Source organism: Equus asinus, chromosome 12, assembly GCF_041296235.1.
Source record: "Equus asinus isolate D_3611 breed Donkey chromosome 12, EquAss-T2T_v2, whole genome shotgun sequence".
Taxonomy (NCBI): domain Eukaryota; kingdom Metazoa; phylum Chordata; class Mammalia; order Perissodactyla; family Equidae; genus Equus; species Equus asinus.
Window position 1 is genome coordinate 74,365,902 of NC_091801.1, and position 18,570 is coordinate 74,384,471.

At 44.6% G+C, this 18,570-nt stretch overlaps 1 protein-coding gene across 4 annotated transcripts in view; it reads right to left on the reverse strand.

Annotated features, from left to right (window-relative positions):
• Nucleotides 1-18,570, reverse strand: part of ADCY8 (adenylate cyclase 8) — a 216,254-nt gene that overhangs the window by 11,355 nt on the left and 186,329 nt on the right. For all 4 annotated transcript variants that reach the window (XM_014831341.3, XM_014831339.3, XM_014831342.3 and 1 more), the window contains 2 exons: nucleotides 11,781-11,939; nucleotides 76-222 (listed from right to left, as the gene is read on the reverse strand). In XM_014831341.3, coding sequence (XP_014686827.1) covers nucleotides 76-222; nucleotides 11,781-11,939 — 306 coding nt within the window. The remainder of the gene's footprint in view (nucleotides 1-75; nucleotides 223-11,780; nucleotides 11,940-18,570) is intronic.

Sequence of the window (18,570 nt, forward strand, 5' to 3'; positions counted from 1 at the left end):
GCTATAATAACAACATAATGCTGTGACAACAATGATGCCCATTTATGATCACAAATTTCTAAGGCTTCGATTTACCTCATCAAAGTCAGCAATGATCTCATTCAGGAGGCGCAGGCATTCCACTCCTTGGTTATTCATTTCAGTCTGAGAGTAAAAGTCCGCAAACCCTGGGATGGAGGCGAACATCACCCCAACGGCATCATAGGATTGAGAATACAGCTCCTGGGTGGAAAGTCACGGAGAGACAGCCAGAAACAGTTATCAGAGGTGAGGTCCTGCAGTGATGCTACCTGTGTGTATGTGCATCTGAGACAATGCCCAGATGCCCACAGAGGACAGAGAATGGGGACTCAGACACCATCACGTCAACACTGTAACCACAGCACCATCACCGTGTGGACTGGGACCATTGAAAATTCATGGCGTCCAGCCTCAGCTGGGCCCAGAGTTCTGACTGTCCGCCTTTTTGTCCTTGGTCAGCTTCCTATTCTGTTCTCCTGAGTGGCTAGTCCAAACCCTCACCACTCTCCTTAACTTCACCCTTCACTCGATTCCTCACAGTAGATGATCTTGTCTCCTACCTCCTTGAGAAGACTGGGGCTCCTGGCAGTGACCCACCTCTGTTCCAATACTCATACGCTTATCTGTGTTTTTATTTATTTTTATCTCTTTTGCTTCAACTCCAGATGATTCATTTTTCCTTCTGCTGAAGGTCAACACTTCTACCTCATCTCTTGACCTCCTTCGAACTTTTCCAGCAATTTCTTCCCATTGTGCTCCTTTTCTTGGTTGCTTTCTCCTCTCCTCCCCCTCCTCCACCCCCACCCCCTTCCCTAAGAGTCTCCTATGAGAAAAAGTACAACATGTCCTGGATCCTGAAGATGCTTGTGACTTACCAACCAGTCTCTCTTGATCTTCCTCCAAACTTCTTAAACTAGCTTTCTCCACTGCCTGTTCCCACTCTTTCAACGTTCATTCATACCTCAGGCTGAGATGAAGTGGCTCGGGAACAGGTCAGACTGCCAGCTAAAGTGGAAAAATCCCTACTCAAGCATCAGTTCGTATCTTCCTGGACACCTCTGCAGATGGAGGTAGTCAGCACTCCCGAGACCATGAGTCTCCTGACCTTCTATGCTTCACCACATTTGTCTTCCCTGTGCCTGGTCTCTTCAAGGATCCCTTTTTTGGCTTATCTTTCACCTTAAATGTTGGCGATTGCCAAGGTTCTGTCCTTGACCCACCGCATCGTTCAAAATTCATATACTTACCTGGGTCATTTCTTTTGCTGTCAGCCTTTCACCAACACTCGTATGTGACAGTCTCTAAATTCCTGTCTCCACATCAGTTCTCCTTGGCCTTCACGCTTCTGTGTCTCAAGCTGGGTTGCCCTCACACTCCTCAAATTATAAATGCTGCACCTCAGTGCATCTTCTCTGCATCTAAGCCTGTTCCTACTCCTTCACTGTCTGACTCAGTTGGTGGCACCAGGGTTGCCAGGTCATCAAAGTTAGAGACCCTGAGAGTCATCCTTGACTCTTTCTTCCCCATCAAGTCCAGATTCAATAAGCTTCCAGGTCCTGCTGGGTTTCCTTTTGTCTCCAACCCTCCTGCCATTGTGACTTATCAGGCCTTTCTCATTTTCCTGCTTGGCCACTAATGAGGGCCTCCTCCTGGTTCCCTGACTCCAGTCTTGTTCCATCCAAAGGCACATTCCACATGGCAGCCACAGCAAAAATTCTTTTTAAGGTTCCTTATCAATTCAGTTCATTTTTTTTTCTCTCCAAAGCCCAAGTGCATGGGTGTATATCCTAGTTGTAAGTCCTTCTAGTTCTTCTATGTGAGCCGCTGCCACAGCATGGCAACTGACAGACGGGTATTGTGGTTCCATGACTGGGAAATGAACCCTGGGCTGCCAAAGTAGTGAAAGCACCAAACTTTAACCACTAGGCCATCAGGACTGGCTCCAGAGTGAACTTTTAAAGACACAATATGACCATGCCTCTCTCATTCTTAAAACCCTCCAGTGGCCCCCCATTGCCTTCAGAGTAAAGGTCAAACATAGGAGCAAGACATACATTCCTCTATTTATGCCCTTGTCTCCACCTATCTCTTCAGCCTCATTGCCTGCAATTCCCTGTGTTGGACCTTGTGTTCCAGAAACACCGAAGCATTCATACTTCTCTGTACACATTGTAGTGGATGCTGTCTGTAGGTGTCCTGCCAGCGTGCATTCTCTCACCCAAGATCCAGCTGCATGGAGTTTTCCTCTGGCCACTAGAGCGCACTCTGCCCATGTGAGCAGCAGGCTGAAAGCTCTGGGAAATTAATGCCCCCTTGAGGGCTGCTCTTAACCAATGACTGGTGGGAATTGGTGTATAATCCCCAGCTCCTTCATCTCTTGGGCCAGATAACTTTGAAGTAAGCTTTCTACACCATTACCCTGAATTCCCAGTGGGATTAAGGTCCAGTGGCCCAGAGAGGTAACTAGCCTAATAAGGCATCATTTATTGGGTACCTTCCTTTCTCTGCCTTCTTCCTACTCTCCTGCCTACCCGTGTTTCCTGGGACCACCTCCAAGCAAATTACTTGCACTCAAATCCTTGTCTCAAGGTCTGCTTCTGGAAGAAGCCAAGCAAAGACACACACAGTCTTCTGTTTCATACTTCAATGCTTTTGTTCTTACTGTCTGTCCCTTGATGGGTCATACCCTTTCTTCCCTGCAGGCAGCCTCCCCAACTAGGCTAACTCTTGTCTTCTGCCTTCACTAACCTGTTGGATACCATGTCTTCCATAAGCCCCCCTAGACTCACAGAGGTCAGGAGCCTGAGCTCAGTGCTGTGGCAGCACCCTGAGCAACCCTCTACTATGGCCCTGGCAGCCTGCATTATTGCCTTCGTGTCCATCTCTTCCTTTACATGTGGACTCTGGGATGGCAGGGACCCCATGCCATTCATCTTAGTGCATTCCAATCATCATCCAATTAGTATTTTCTGGAAGCCTGCAATATAATGCTGCCCTATACAGGGTCCAGTGCAAGATGAATGCTCAAAACTATCTGTTGAGTTAATGACTTCTTGGCCTTCGTAGGAAACATTAAAGCTTACAAAGCAGTTTCGTATGAACTCACTGATTTAATCCTTGTGATAATCCTGTGACGCAGATACCGTTATTATCCCCACTTTACAGATAAGGAAAATGAGACAGGCAGGAGTTAAATCATTGTTTGGGATCACACAGCTAATAGCAGAGGAGCCAGAGTTTGAGGACGCCCAGGGTCTTCCCCAGTCCGCACACCTGGATGTGCTTCCTTGGCTCTTGGTCTGAGTAAGATGGCGTCCCTGATTCATGATCAGTCAGTCTTGAGCTTTAAGTGTGGATGAATCTGAATGGATGCTTTCACTAGTCCTTGTCCAAAAGAGCACAGGCAGCTGGTGACTTGCTGGGTTGTGTTGGGTTGGTGGCAGTGGGGGGACAGATTGCAGCCGGGGACCAGAGCAAGGGCACGTGGCTTTCTAAGGCAGGACGTTCACCTTGGCCTTGAACAAAGGAGTGATACCACAGGAGGAGCCTGACTCTGCTTTATGGGTCAAAGACCTACACAAACAAACCAACAGAACCACCTCCTCTAAATGGCTGTGGTTTGGGGAAGCAAATCTCCGTGTCCTCTATTACCTATTGCGTTAGTCTGCTCAGGCTGCCATTACCGAGTGCCATAGACTGGGCGACTTAAACAACAGAAATCTATTTTCTCACAAGTCTGGAAGCTACAAGTCCAAGATCAAGGCATCTGCAGGGTTGGTGTCTTCTGAGGCTGCTCTCCATGGCTTGGTCATCTTCTCCCTGTGTCTTCACACAGTTTTTCCTCTGTGTGTGTCTGTGTCCTAACTTCTTCTTCCCATAAAGACACCAGTCATAGTGGCTTAGGGCCCACCCTAAGCCCTCATTTGGACTTAATCACCTCTTTAAAGATCCTACATCCAAATGCAGCCACATTCAGAGGTACTGAAGATTAGCACCTCAATGTATGAATTGGGGGACACAATTCAGCCTGTGACACCTATATTTCTATTTTCCACTTAAAATAGAGAAGAAAGAGAAAACCCTGCCACAGACCTCTGAAACCTATTCTATAAATACTCCGTCATCCCTCCCACTTCAGCTTACGCCTGGTGATATCAATGCCTCTGTGATATAAAATGGCTGGTCACCAGGGGTTTCTTATCAATCATTTGTCTGCTTGAGAGTTCTAATGAATCCCACCTCCTCCCACATTATTCTTAGGTTCTCAGCCTTTGCTGACAATTGGAATATTCTGATTGCTTAAATAATAAAGATAATGCTACTAATGTCAGCTACATCTGTCAGGCATGTACTACGTGGCCGGCATGACATAGAACACTGCACACGCATCATCTCATTTAATGCTCACAAGAGCCCCACGAGGTAGATACAGATGAGATGGGTTTTGTCTATGGGGAAATTGAGGCATGTGGAGGTTAAGTAATTTTTCCGAGACCAGCAGTTGCTAAGAGGTGGAGCTGGGATTCATACCAGGCAGTCAGATGCTAGAGCCCGTGCTGCTGCTGCTAAGAATAACAATAATCGCACTAACCATAACCACAACAATAACAACAATGATAAACAGGGTGAGGCCTAGGAATAAATGTCTTTGGAACTGCAAACTGGTTCTGGTACGTCCATCTGAACAGATGGTGGATGTGATGTTGGGGGCGCCCACGGTGCATAAACAAAGAGCTGTGACTTGAGTTTAGATGTCGACTCTGTTGCACCCCCTTGGAGGGTGAAGGGGCGAATGGGATGGGCAGAGACTCACCCTTCCTCCCTGCCAGATGCTATCTGAGGCAGAGACTGGCCAGGAGAAACTGAACATTGGAAACTGGGCATTGAACTTTCGTGCACACCATGTGGCCTTTGGGTACTGAACCTGCCATGCACCAGGCTCCATCAGGTGCTTCACGTTTTCTTACCCAATTTGGTTCTCACATCAACTCAGTAAGGGCAGAATTATTTCCTCATTAATTGGATGAGGAGATGGACTCAGAGAGGTTGGGTAAGCTGCCCTGGGTCACACAGCTAGTTAGTGGCAGAGATGCAATCTGTGCTGTGCTGACTGTCCAACACCTGAGACAGCTGCCCTCCTTCGTGTCCTTTCAGCAGGTTTCATAAAGCCAGGATGAGTGAGCAGGTTTCCTGGACTCAGCAACAGACTGCTGACCCTGGTGACGCAGCCCAGCTGGCCTTATCTGCAAGAAAGTCGCTGCCCAGGGTGGTGGGCCCCATCGCTAAGCCAAAAGTCCAGTGGAATAGCAGAAGCTGCTAGAACTTTCGTGTGGATGACACAGCTGGAAAAGACCTGGACAGGATGTTCCAGGGGACAAGGCTCTGTCCACTGCCCTGTGTTTGGATGGTTTGGGTCATCGCTTGTCACTGCTCCCTCGTCTCTCCCACTCACGCCCTCATGGCAAGGTGGAGGAGAAAACACAAAATTTGGGTTTGAGTTTATCAATACAGGCATACCTTGGAGACATTGCAGGTTTGGTTCCAGGTTACTACAATAAAGCAAATGTGACAATAAAGCAAGTCACATGAATTTTTGAGTCCCAGAGCATATAAAAGTTCTGTTTACATTATACTGTAGTCTATTAAGGGTGCAACAGCATCATGTCTAAAAAATCAATGTACATACCTTAATTAAAAATACCTTATTGTTAAAAATTCTAACCATCATCTGAGACTTCAGAGAGTCACAATCTTTGCTGGTGGAGGGTCCTGTAAAAAATGCAGTATCTGAGAAGCACCATAAAGAGAAGTGCAATAAAACGAGGTACGCCTGTACCTGGGGTTCAGTGGGAGCTCACTACTCACTGGATTTGTGACCTTGGGAAAATTCCTTTACTTCTCTGAGTCTCAGTTTCTTCATCTATGAAATGGGGATAATCATTATTACTTCCTATTGCTGTCATTCATGAGCATGGTTGTGGTCCCGTGAAAGCTGGGGCCCAGACTCACAGATCAGATTTTCAGAGGTTTGTTATCACAGTTCAGATTTGTAGCAAGAGAAGCTAAAAATACCTCTTACAGTGACGGCATGAAAGTGGGGGTTCTTGCAGCCACAGCAGTCCTGCCTCTGCCACCCTGTCACATATGATGCTACTGTTTTTCTCTATCTCTTTCCTACACACACACACCAAATTTTTCCACACATACATCCATATTTACATCCATATCCCAGTTCTTCTAAATACCTACACAGTGTAAGCCCTGCCACACAGACATCACACACACACACACACACACACACACACACACACAACCTGGTCTTGCCAAAATTCCAGGGACAGCATGATAAGGGTTGTGTGGCACAGAGGGAAGAAATCTGAGGGACCAGATTTGAGTGGCAGCTTTGCTTAAATAGAGCGAGGCCTGTTGTGGACCTCTCTGAGCCCAGGTTTCTTCATCAATAATGTGGGGTTGACAGAACTCTCCCCTGAAGACTGTGAATAGAAGGAAAAGATCATTTCCATCAATTGCCTACCCCAGTAGCTGGCACACAGTAGGTGTTCAGTAAATGGTGTTTCATCATAATGTGAAAATTCTCTAGGCAATGTAAAGACTTTCTGTGTTTAAGCCTAGTCGAGTGTGAACTGTTTAAATATTTATAAAACCCCAAATAAGCATGACAAGACATTTTATTGAAAATGTCTTCTACATCTGATTAAGTCTGAACCTGCTGTTTATTTTGCTCAGTGGGAGTTGGGCTTGGATCACAGTTGATTGCCTGGAGTCTTGGCATCTCTGGTCGCTCTCCTTCCTTTCAGAATGAAGTCAGTATGTTCTTGTTCTCACTGGTCCCAAATACCTGGTTGTCTCAGTATCCTGATCAAAAAGCAGCTTTCCTTTCATTTCTCTCGGGGTTTTCCCTCTGAGGGCTCCAGTGTTCCAGCCTTTCCTTCTGCTGGTCATGGTTGATGCACATAGATACTCTCTCTGCTTTCCTTGCTTCATCAAGAAGCTCTTGCAACAAAGAATCCGACCTTAGGGAGCCTTGAGGAAACCAAGTCTCAGCCCCATTCCAGAGAACCCCATCTGTTGAGGAGGGTGGGTTGGTGCCTTGATCTCCATCCAAGAGAGCCTCAAGGGCCTGAGAACATCAAAAGCTGATTATCCAAGCACAGATTACTCATCCTCTTGGCTTTTCTTCCATTGGCCTTTCTATAGTGGCCTGGATGGGAAATGGACCCCATAGGTCTCTCTCAGTTCTATCCTAAGGCAAGGGTCACAAACCCAAATGTCTTCAGGGGACCAAAAGGTAACATAGTGACAAGATATAATGGATACATTGGAGATCCCATTCTATGCCTAAAGGCATCAAATCCACAAATTAAAACAAATAAGCAAACCAACCAACCAACCAACCAACCAACCAACCATGATCCCAGTCCACTGGCTCCCTGGTCAGATTTGTCTCAGAGTCAGCCAGTTTGTGACCTTTGTTCCAAGGGATTTTCATCTTCTGTTCAGCTCAGTTTGAAAATCAGTGCCGGAAGGGTTGTCTTAGTGCAGCCTCCCAGACAACTTATGTTGCCTCTGTAGCATCCTTGTCAAGGGCTCCCCTCTCCTTAATGAATGCTTCAGCGAGGGGCCTCACCATTCCAATTCTTCCAGAAACCTTTAAGGAACATGGCCACAGGGCAGGCACACCAGGCCCCGAGGATCAGTGGTGACCAAGGTTGGTGTGGTCCCTGCCTTTGCGTTGTTTACAGTATTGTGGGGAGAAGGCAGTCTGATGGCTCCACCCTCACAAGGCTCCTCCTAATACAGAGCCCACGTTTGTCCCCTGTGGACTGTCCATGGCCCTACGTGTGCCCTCTGGAGTCTCACAGAGTAAGGCCAGTCCTTCCCACGTGACGGCCCCTCAGGCATTTAAAGGCACCCTCCAGTTCCTTCCTGAGTTCCCTCTTTCTAGGTGATTAGACGGTGAGTCAAAGGGTTTGATTTTTTTCATTTCTCACCTCCCATATCCACTCCATTATCAAGTCCTATTGACTCCACTTCCAAAAGGTACATGGAATTCATCCACTGCTCTCCATCTCCACTGGCACCATCCTAGGCCTCCTCGCCAGGGCCTTACCTGGGCTCTTTTCTGGTCTACTAAGCAGCTTCTGGTCTGGTGACTCTTCTCTCCACTCTCTACCAGCAGCCAATCAGATTAGGTTATGGTTAAAACTTTCCAAAGACTCTTATTGCACTTAAAAGGGTGACCCAAACCTTACCATAGCCCATATGACCCGACTGCCAGGCCCTGGCCAGGGTTTTCCTCCACGTCGCTCACCACTCTACCTGTTATCCTTGGAGTGGATTGAATAGTGTCCCCTAAAATTCACATCCGCCTGGAACCTCAGAATGTGCCCTTATTTGGAAACAGGGTCTTTGCAGATGTAATTAAGATGAGGTCACAGCAGATTAGAATGGGCCCTAAATCTAAGAAGAGAAGAGGACACATGTCCTTATAAGGAGAGAGAAGGCCACATGAGGATGGAGGCAGAGGCCAGAGTGATGTGGCCGCAAGCCAAGGAGTGCCTGGGGCCACCAGAAGCTGGAAGAGGCAAGAAGGGCTTCTCCTCTGGAGCCTCCAGAGGGAGCACGGCTGTGTCTACACCTTGACTTCAGACTTGTGGCCTCCAGAACTGGGAAAGAATACATTCTGATGTTTTAAGCCACTTAATTCATAGTACTTGGTTACAGGAGCCTTGGAGAATTAACACAGTCCTATATGCTGGTTTTCTTCCTATTCTGTGGGCACCGTGAGCTCCATCTCCCTGGGGCCTCTGCTTATGCTGCTCCTCTCTTTCCTGAACACTCCCACCTCCTGCCCACTCTCTTGGCGTGACTCGGTCTTTCTGATAGTTCAGTCACAGCTCAGATGTGGCCGTCTCTGAGCTGTTCCCCTGCCCACACCTGCCCACACCAGCACACGCACTGGAGCACCGATCACATAAAGTGTCCTCACATGTTTCTGTATGATTGTCATTTGTCTGCTCCCATTAGAATGTAAACTGAGTGATGGCAAGTCCTCATCTGTTTAGTTCACATGAGTGTCCCAGGACCTCATACGGTGCTAGTGTGATGCCTACTGCACAGTCTGCAACAACACAATAAGTATTGTTGGATGTTTGTTGTGACTCAGATCCCTGAGACGTTTAGCTTGCTTTGCTCAGACAAAGCTGCCCTTTCACGGCCAAAAGCTAAGGCATGTGCTTGGCCAGACACCACCCTTCCAGCCAGCTGTACACCACTCGGCATCCCCTCAGGGCTGACTCCACGTCACCACATGGGCGTTTGCTGGGACACAGTGGTGTCTTCCTGACCTGGCCCATGCCTGCTTTTGCAGCCGGGTCCCCATCACCCCCAGCTTCTTCGCTGCGCCCTGGACACACGGTGCTGCCAGCTTGCACCAACTGTCCTCTGGCCTCTGCACTTCAGCACAGCTGTTCCCTCTGCTTGGAATGCTTCTCCTCACCTTGTCTGCCAAGTACCTGGCACATGGTAGGTGCTCAATAATATTTTACTGAAGGTGGCTGAATAAATAGTTACCTCCTCATTCATCAGACCTGGTGCAATTGAGGACTCCTCCAGGAAGCCTTCTCTGATCTCTTTACGTCCTATCCTATGGAGGAGTTGATCTATTTCCTCCTAGATTCTCCATCTCATCTGTGAAATGGGATAAAATATCAGCCTTTCTGGATTGCTGTGAGAATTAAATCAGTGAATACATGTAAAGTGCCTGGACCAGAGGGGGCATTTGCTGAAATGGAAGTACCTTCTCCTTCTTGAAGATGGCAGTTCCCCTGCCATGAAAATCAACTTTGGGGACAAGAGATGTGATGAGCTGATAGTTTCCAAGGGTTCCCACTGACTTCGTCAATACTGAGTGGAGGCTCTCAGAGCATGATTGGGTCGATTTCCAATATGCTTCCATCTGTGGCTCACTTCTTACCGGGCACGTTGTGTTTATGGACCCACCAGGTACTTCCAGCAGCCCATCAGTTGTCCACGCCTGTTCCCAGATACCACAGGGGCTAACAAATACTATGCAGTACTGAGGAGCACCGGAACCATCTCTTCTAACAATGCATTCAGTCCAATAACCAGGCAGCCCCAGTGGCTGAGTGGTACCGCCTCAGACTCTGCCCTCCTCCTCCCATGCCCTTCATTCAGGCTTCTCTGCACTCAGGGCTCCCCCCATGGGGTTCCCTTGTGTAATCGATCTGAGCCTCCAACTAATAACTTTGTGACTTTGGACAAATTACTGAACCTGTCTGAGTCTCAGTGAATTGATTTGTAAAATGAGGAAAAATGCTATACGTTAGCAGGATTAGCTGACACAATAAATTCACAGCCATGGAACAGCCGGGCCAAAGATGTTAGCTTCCTTTCCCGTTCCCCTCCCTCGATCAGAGCCCCTCCATCCCCACCCACATCTGAAGGTAAAGTTTTCTAGGCACATGACTGTCTTCTCATTCACTGCTGTGTGCAGGACAGTGCCTGAGATGTAAGAGGGGCCCGGTCACTGGGTCTCTTTGAGGTGCTCACTGCTAAGCAAAGATCAGAGAATGAAGAAAGAAAACTGGCAGCTGGACTAACTTCACGGAGTGACCCTTCAGGGATAATATAACAAGAAAAACAGTTTTAAGTAAAAGGGCATTTTTGAGCACCAGCTACATGCTAGGCAATGTGTTGAGAAGCTATGCGTTAGCGCATATATATCTATACATACACAGGTACCTATGCACATATACATAGATATTTTCATTATATTCTTATTGTTATTTTAAATTGTGGTAAATACACATAAAATATAATTTACCATCTTAGCCATTTTCAAGTGTATAGTTCAGTGACACTAATTGCATTCACATTGTTGTGCAACCATCACAATCACCCATCTCCAGAACTCTTTGTCTGGCAAAACTGAAACTGTACCCATTAAGCACTGACTCCATTTTTCCCCTTCCCCCATCCCCTGGCAACCACTGTTTTACTTTACTCTAGGTACAACACAAGGGTGGAACCATATTGTATCTATCTCTTTGTGATTGGCTTATTTCACTTAGCATAAAGTATTCATTCATGATTCATCCATGTTGTAGCATGTGTCAGAATTTCCTTTCATTTTAATGCTGAATAATATCCCATTACATGTATATATCACATTTTGTTTATCCATTTGTCTGTCGATGGACACTTGGCTTGCTTCCATCTTTTGACTATTATAATTCATGCTGCTGTGAACAGGGGTGTACTCATATCTCTTCAAGACTCTACTTTAAATTCTTTTGGGTATATACCCAGAAGTGGAAATGTGTGTGTGTGTATATACATACACATATGTGTACATACGTACACATATATGCATAATATATGGAGAATGAAGAATGAATGAAGAATATATATACATATATAATTTTTTTAAATATGTGCACACACACAAATATAAAACTTTCAAATTCCAATTCAGTCCTCCAGTGCAGATCTTATGATGTCCATCTTATAGATGAGGTCCCTGAGGCCACGGAGGCCATGTGTAGATTCCACAGTGCTAGGTGGTTTGGGCGACCTGTACCCTGTGGTCAGCATGGTCTCCATGCTCCTGTGCTCACAGGAGGAAGTGGAATTCTCCCAGAGCTTGGGATCAATGTGCCCAACTGTACCCCACCCAGTGCCACCCCTTCTCGCCAGCCAGACAAGCCTGGGCTCACCTCATTGTCTCGGTCTTTCTCCAGGAAATGGCGGGCCACGTGACTGGGTAAGATGTTCCGGAGCATGTTCTCATTGTGTTCCCTCAGCTCCTTCATCTCATTGATCTCCTCTTTGGCCTGTACTCGCCAAAGGAAGTCCAGGCGGGCTGTGTACTCCAGCTGCAGTTCACGTGAGAGGAAGAGAAGACACAGGTAAACCCTCAGGGTTGGGCTTCAGGCACACACGTGTGGGACGCAGGGAAGGCTCCTCAGGACCCTTCACAAAAGAAACAGAGCCTCAGCTGGGCATTTTGGGAGGCGTTTTGCCTGACACCAAGAGATGAGAGGATGATTAGATTTCACAGGGTTTCCTAGCCTTCCCAGCGTTATGGCCCTCGTGATTTTGTAATTGTTTGTGTGAATATCTGATAATGCCTGTGTCTTCTACTAGATTGTGGGTGCCGTGAGGTCAGGTGTCCTTTCAGCTGCTCAACATTACATCCTTACCATGTACCACCATGCCTGGCACAGGCAGATGTTCAATCAATATTCGTTGATTCAACAAGTAAGTTACAACAATGAGGCCAGCTAACTCTAGATGGTGCTTATCATGCACCAGGTATGATTCTAACCAATACACATCTATTCACACCTTTCATTCACACAACAACCCTAGTAGGAAGGTATTATTATCAATCCTTATTTTGCAGATAAGAAAATTAAAGCAAACATGGTTAAATAACTTGACCAAAGTCACACATTAGTTAGTGAGGAGGCCAGGATTTGAGCTTCACTCCAGAGTCCAACTCTAGTGTCTGAGCTCTTAATCACTACACAATAAGGAAGGAATGAATGAGCAAATGATGGAAGGATCATGGATCTAGTTGTGAGGCGAATGTGACTTAGAGTCCTGGCCCCACATTCAAACACTGTATCTTGGATTAGTGACTGCATCTCAGTTCCCTCATCTCTAAAATTGGGATGAACACCAATGACCATGCAAGACTGGAATAGGAATTATTCAGAAAGTTATAGATAAGCATGTAGCTCACAGGAGGTACTCAGGCCACATTAGTCCCCTCTTGTCCTAGTTTCCTTTGCATTGAAAAATGGACAGCTTCCTTTCTAAAGAATCTCAGAAACCATATTTACCATAGCTTTGGGAATGCCATTAATTCAAAGTCTTTAACTACTGAAATGGACAATATGCTGCACTGTTAAATACATGGTTAGATGCCCTGAATTCAAGGGCTTAAAAAATTCAGCTAGTTTCTTTTCTTTGTCTTGTGTGACAGTCTCAGTGGATGGCAAAAGTAAAAAAGACAGAGGCATAAAGTTATTCATTCAGCAGAATTTGTAATAACAAAAGCTAGAAATAACCAAAGTGTTCACTTTGTTGGTTGAATAAACTATTGTATACAGCTATAAAAAGAAATGAAGCCTATTTCTCTATATTCTGACGGACTGGTCTCCAGGGTCAAGAAAAGTGTGTGGTACACCACCACTGATCTAAGAAAAGGAGATAGCCACTTCTCTCTCTCCATATATATATAAGTATTTATATTCATTTTAAAAATTGAAGAATAAGCCGTAAAAAATAATTACTGATCAGATGAGGAAGGGAGGGAGTAGGGTGGAGGAATAAGAATAGAATTTATACAAAAAAAAAATTATATCTTGTTTTATAAACTTGACTTTAGAATCATGGAAACTAATTATAAATTATAAAACTAAATAGTTTTTTTAAAAACTCTTCAAAAACAAATAAACAAATGAACCTACATGTGCAATCACACGGAGAGAAACTATTCCAAATGTCTTTAACACAACAATCTGATGACTCATCTGTAGAGGGAAATACTTTGAAGATAAAAAGACCTCAGAAAGAATCTTAAAACTGTTTACAACAATCATATTGTAGGTGGTAGTGTTTGTATTATTCTTCTTAGACTATCGGACGTGAATTGTAAGATAAAGCAAATGAGTAATTGTGTTGGTGTCACTGAGAACTGGAATTTATGGAAAGGAAAAAGGAGACGCAGATAGAAGATTGATGAGGTTAAGTCAACAGCCTATGGTCTCTACTATGAAATGGAAGTATCACTTTGAACTCATAGCTTTGCCTACTGAAATCGAGGCCTAGAAACAATGAAAATTTAGTAGCAATGAGCACTCCCAGGGTCCAGATTGTGGCTTCAAAACATCAATTCCTACAAAAACGACCTCGCACTCTTTGCAGAAATGGCTGAAGTTTAGGGCAGAAAATGTACAAGCTTGGAGACTACTCGGGTTGTGTCAAAAGGACCCAGAGGCCAATGTGAGTAGGCTCCCACTTGTCAAAGATGTAATAAGTTGAGCTTTAATAAGAGTAATAATTGCAAAGGGTTGAAACACAGGAAATATGTTAGAATGCATAAGTTCATAATGACATAAAAAACAAGACCTCAGCGCCAGCGCGGTGGCGCAGCGGTTAAGTTCGAATGTTCTGCTTCAGTGGCCCGGGGTTTGCCGATTCAGATCCTGGGTGTGGACATGGCACCACTTGGCAAGCCATGCTGTGGCAGGCGTCCCACATATAAAGTAGAGGAAGATGGGCACTGGTGTTAGGTCAGGGCCAGTCTTCCTGAGCAAAAAGAGGAGGATTGTCAGCAGCTGTTAGCTCAGGGCTAATCTTCCTCAAAAATAACCAAAAAAAACAAGACCTCATTGGTCACCTCTGGGTGATGCTTGGGAACAAACTTACTGGGAAACTTATAGGGAACAAATTTATAGGGAAAGAATCAGGCACTTATCCTGCCTTTGCTTTATGAGCTGTAGTTGGAGGTAACAAACAGTTGGCAAGGAGAAAATTCTCTTTAAAAACAGATTCTAGCTAATAAATTATGGACTATTGATAGGAGTGGGAATGACTTCCTATAAAATGAATGAATATAGCTTATTATTATCAATAGCTGCTAACATCGAAAAAAAAAGAGAGACAAGCAGAAGTTATGGGACTCTTAATAACATATTTTTGCAGGAAAAAACTGAACCTGAATCTTATGAAGTTTCTAGACATAACTATCAAGGCAGGAAAAACACAGCACAGAGGGACATGTTAAATACCCCTAGAAGATGCAATTGACAAACTCTAGACTGAGAAACATTGTCGAAGTCCGAGAATTCTCACAAAATATTGCAAGAAAAAAACAAGATGGAGGGTGGTCCTATAGATTAAAAAACACTAAGGGACACATCAACCAGTGGCAATATGTGGACGTTATTTGGATCTTATTTGAAACAAACTTGAAAATTATAGTTATAAACTAGCTAAGAATTGAAACACTGCATGGAGGGTTGACAATGTTAAAGAATTACCATTTTCTTTTTTAAGGCGTGTTAATAGTATTGTGATTAGGTTAAAATTCTCTATCTTTTAGATACACATTGAAGTATTTACAGATGAAATGATAGGACATCTGGAATTTGCTTCAAAATAATGAGGAAGGAGCAATTAGCAAAATGAATAGGGCCATAGATGAAAAAAGACACAATATGAGTTGATGATTGTGGAAGCTGTAAGATCATTATACTATTTTGTATACATTTGTATATGTTTGAAATTTTCTGTAAGAAAAAAAAAAAATAAGTGGAGGCAGCAGGTCATACAAAAGAATACTAGTCCTGACTGTTTTACCAAGTTGCTGTGTGACCTTGGAAAAGTCGTTCGACTTCTTGTATTTTGGTTCTTCTAAAAAATAAAGATAATCGCCCCATCATGTCTAATTCAAGAGACATGGATTATTATGTGGATCTATTATATGGACCAAATCACATGATGCATGTAAAAGAATTCCGAAATGCCTAAAACACAGATTTACAAGGTATGACTGTAATTTAAGGCATCTATGGATAAAGTCAGATCAAAGTTGTGCTTAACTTTTTTCCTTCTGGATTCAAGAGTATCAAGTTTTTATTCGTCCAGTTGCAGGACAGTCTCTTCTTATCCACAACTATTTCCAAATTAAATGTTTTGTCTTCCCCCTTACAAAGGCGTGCTTAGTTGAAGCAAGAGGGAACTTTTTATTTCTTTTCTGTTGAAATACTCTCATCTAATTGAATTCAAGTGAGAAACATGGGGAGGGAAATCTGGAATATGGAGTTGATTTAAGCAAGGATTTTCCAGCCCCAAGGCAGGAGCACACTTCACATCTGGGCCAGGTGACTGCAGGTTGCTGCGTCGAAGCCAAGTCCATGAAGAGACGCTCTAGTCCACGTACTCCCTTGTCTCTCGACAAAGCCAGTCTCATGAAGGCAGGCATCCATCACATATTATTTAATCTCCACGGAAGGCAAGTAGTCCTCTTCAGTTTACTAAAGATCTAGCGTACTTACTATGCGCGTGGTGCTGGATATACAAGGGTGCATGAAACTCAGTCTCTTCCTTTGATTTACTCACAGCCAAGTGGTGACAGAAGAGCACAAAAAGGAAAGAGATCATGTCAACAGTGTGGCTGGAGCAGACATGGAGAAAGCAAAGCATATAGAAGGCATGGGCACTGAGTTTTTAACAGTGAAAAATCTTCAGCATTTGCTCAAGAAATGTCAATTGATTTGGAAGTGCACTCTCTTTCCTGATTTTTACCAAGCCATTAGAGAATTGGCTATCTGAGAAGAGTGCCAAGGGAACTAACCCATATTGTTCATATGTTTTGTGCCAGGCTGTAGCTCATAATGATGGCTAACCCTGGCTGAACTCTTGCCTTGGCCCAGGTACTGTTCTAGGCACTTCATATGTATGGAAGAGCATTTAATCACACAGCAACTCAACAAGGGAGGTACTTTATTATGCCCATTTCACAGGTGAGGAAATGGAGGCAGAGTAAGGCGAAGTCAAGTGCCCAAGGCCTCACAAGTAGGGGCTGGCTTTGAACTCAGGGCATTTTGACTCTGAGCTGTGACTCAATTCCTACACTATAGTCAGCCATTCTTACTCAGCTGGTCTGCAACTTGACAGATAACAGGTTTCCAGTTTACAGGTAAAGGAAAGGCAGCTCTGGGAGTTTGAGTGTCTCAAGTTCACTCATTCTCTCAATGACATTGCTGGGACTCAAATTCAAGACTATTTGGTTCCAAGGCTTGGGTCTTCTGAGCCACACAATCCTATTGCCTGTCTTTATCAGACTCGGAAATAAGCGAGAGGCAACATGACCTCATTGATCTCTGTCCCCGTGCGCAGGTGTGGCTTCCACTGCTATAAATGGAGCCGAATCTTCAAGGATGCAAGTGAATCATGCCCGAGGGGGGAGGCACCTGACCCCGCCCTCCCTGTCCACCATTCAGAATGTTCACCTGTCTCAGAGAAGGAGGAATTGTTTGGCATATCGCTTCCACATATGTGCAAGATGAAATTTCCCAATTATTCAGTTACATAACTGCCTCCGTCACCCTGGAGATGTGTAATTACACATGCTCCCACTGGGATGCTGTTGTGTACCAGGCATCAGTGGGCATTATTCAGCCTTTAGTAAAAATAGAGGGCCTCTGAGTCACAAAGGGAGACAAGTGGAAGCAGGTAGCAAAGCTAAGAGTGGACAGACTTGATCCGGATGAACAGCATCTGTCGGATCCTGACAGATGCTATGAATGGATGACACGGCAGTGATGCAATCCTGCATAAAGCTCCTCTAACATGGAGAGGTAGCGACTCATGGTGGAAGGAGGAAGTACCCAGAAGTTATAGCATTTGGAAGTCCTGTTTCTGTCTGGTTTTCCTTATTGTCTTTGTGACCTCAACTAACTTGGGTCTCTGCTCCTGCCTTGGGACCAGATGGATAATAACACTTTCCCTGTTTGTCTCAGAGGCTTGTTTTCAAAATAAAATATTAATAGCTCACAATTTTTGAGCTCTTATTCTACGTGGAAACCACTGGGATAAGTATATTATAATTGTATTTTCATAGAATACTATCACAACCCTATAGAACCTGTTATTATCATACCCATTTTACAGGGGAGAAAACTAAGACTCAGAAAGCTGTGTAAGTCACTGAAGGTCACATATCTACTAAGTGGCAGAGTTGGGGTTTGAATATTTTCTACCCTACTCTAAAGCCTATACCTGTAACTGATACAGTTATAGAATGTGATTATGTAATTTCAAAGCCTTTTGAAAGTTAAAAAGAAAAAAGAAAAAAATCAGATGTCACCTAAGCACCCAGCCCCTCGTTATGCACTTACATACTCTTCCTTTATGTATATTCATAACGTGATTAGGTTATCCGCTTTCCCAGGGCAGACGGAGAAGAGAATAAATTGAGTCAGAATGTCAGAAGGGTTTTGAGGAAGAGGGCACTGACAGGGCACAGAGTCATTTCTTAAGGTGACGGAGGAGGCAGAAGCATCCTTCTTAATTTGGAATTAGGACCCTCACTCTGAACTTGCTCTCTTTTAGCCATCTCTGAGGATTTCTCACTTGTCAGTTTCAACCTGTGTGATGGAGCATGTGTGTGTTTTTCTGCAGGATTGCCTTGTCTGATTCTGTCTCTATAGCCCTCAAATGGGCTGTCATTTGCATGTCAGACTAAGGAGTTCTCTGTAACGAGAAGCTATCAAGACGTGGAAGACATGAACCCGGCTCTCACAGAGAACCAGACAGACCTAAAGAGAGGAATTCTGGAAATGGCTAGACTCTGACATTTGGCTTATTGTTTCACCACAAATTCAGCTGAAATTTTAAAACAAGTCAAAGTCACAATGCAGGATTGAGTGGGCATGTAGCTGGGCGATTGTGCTGGTATGTAGACAACTTCTTCTGTCTTTGTCCAGAGTA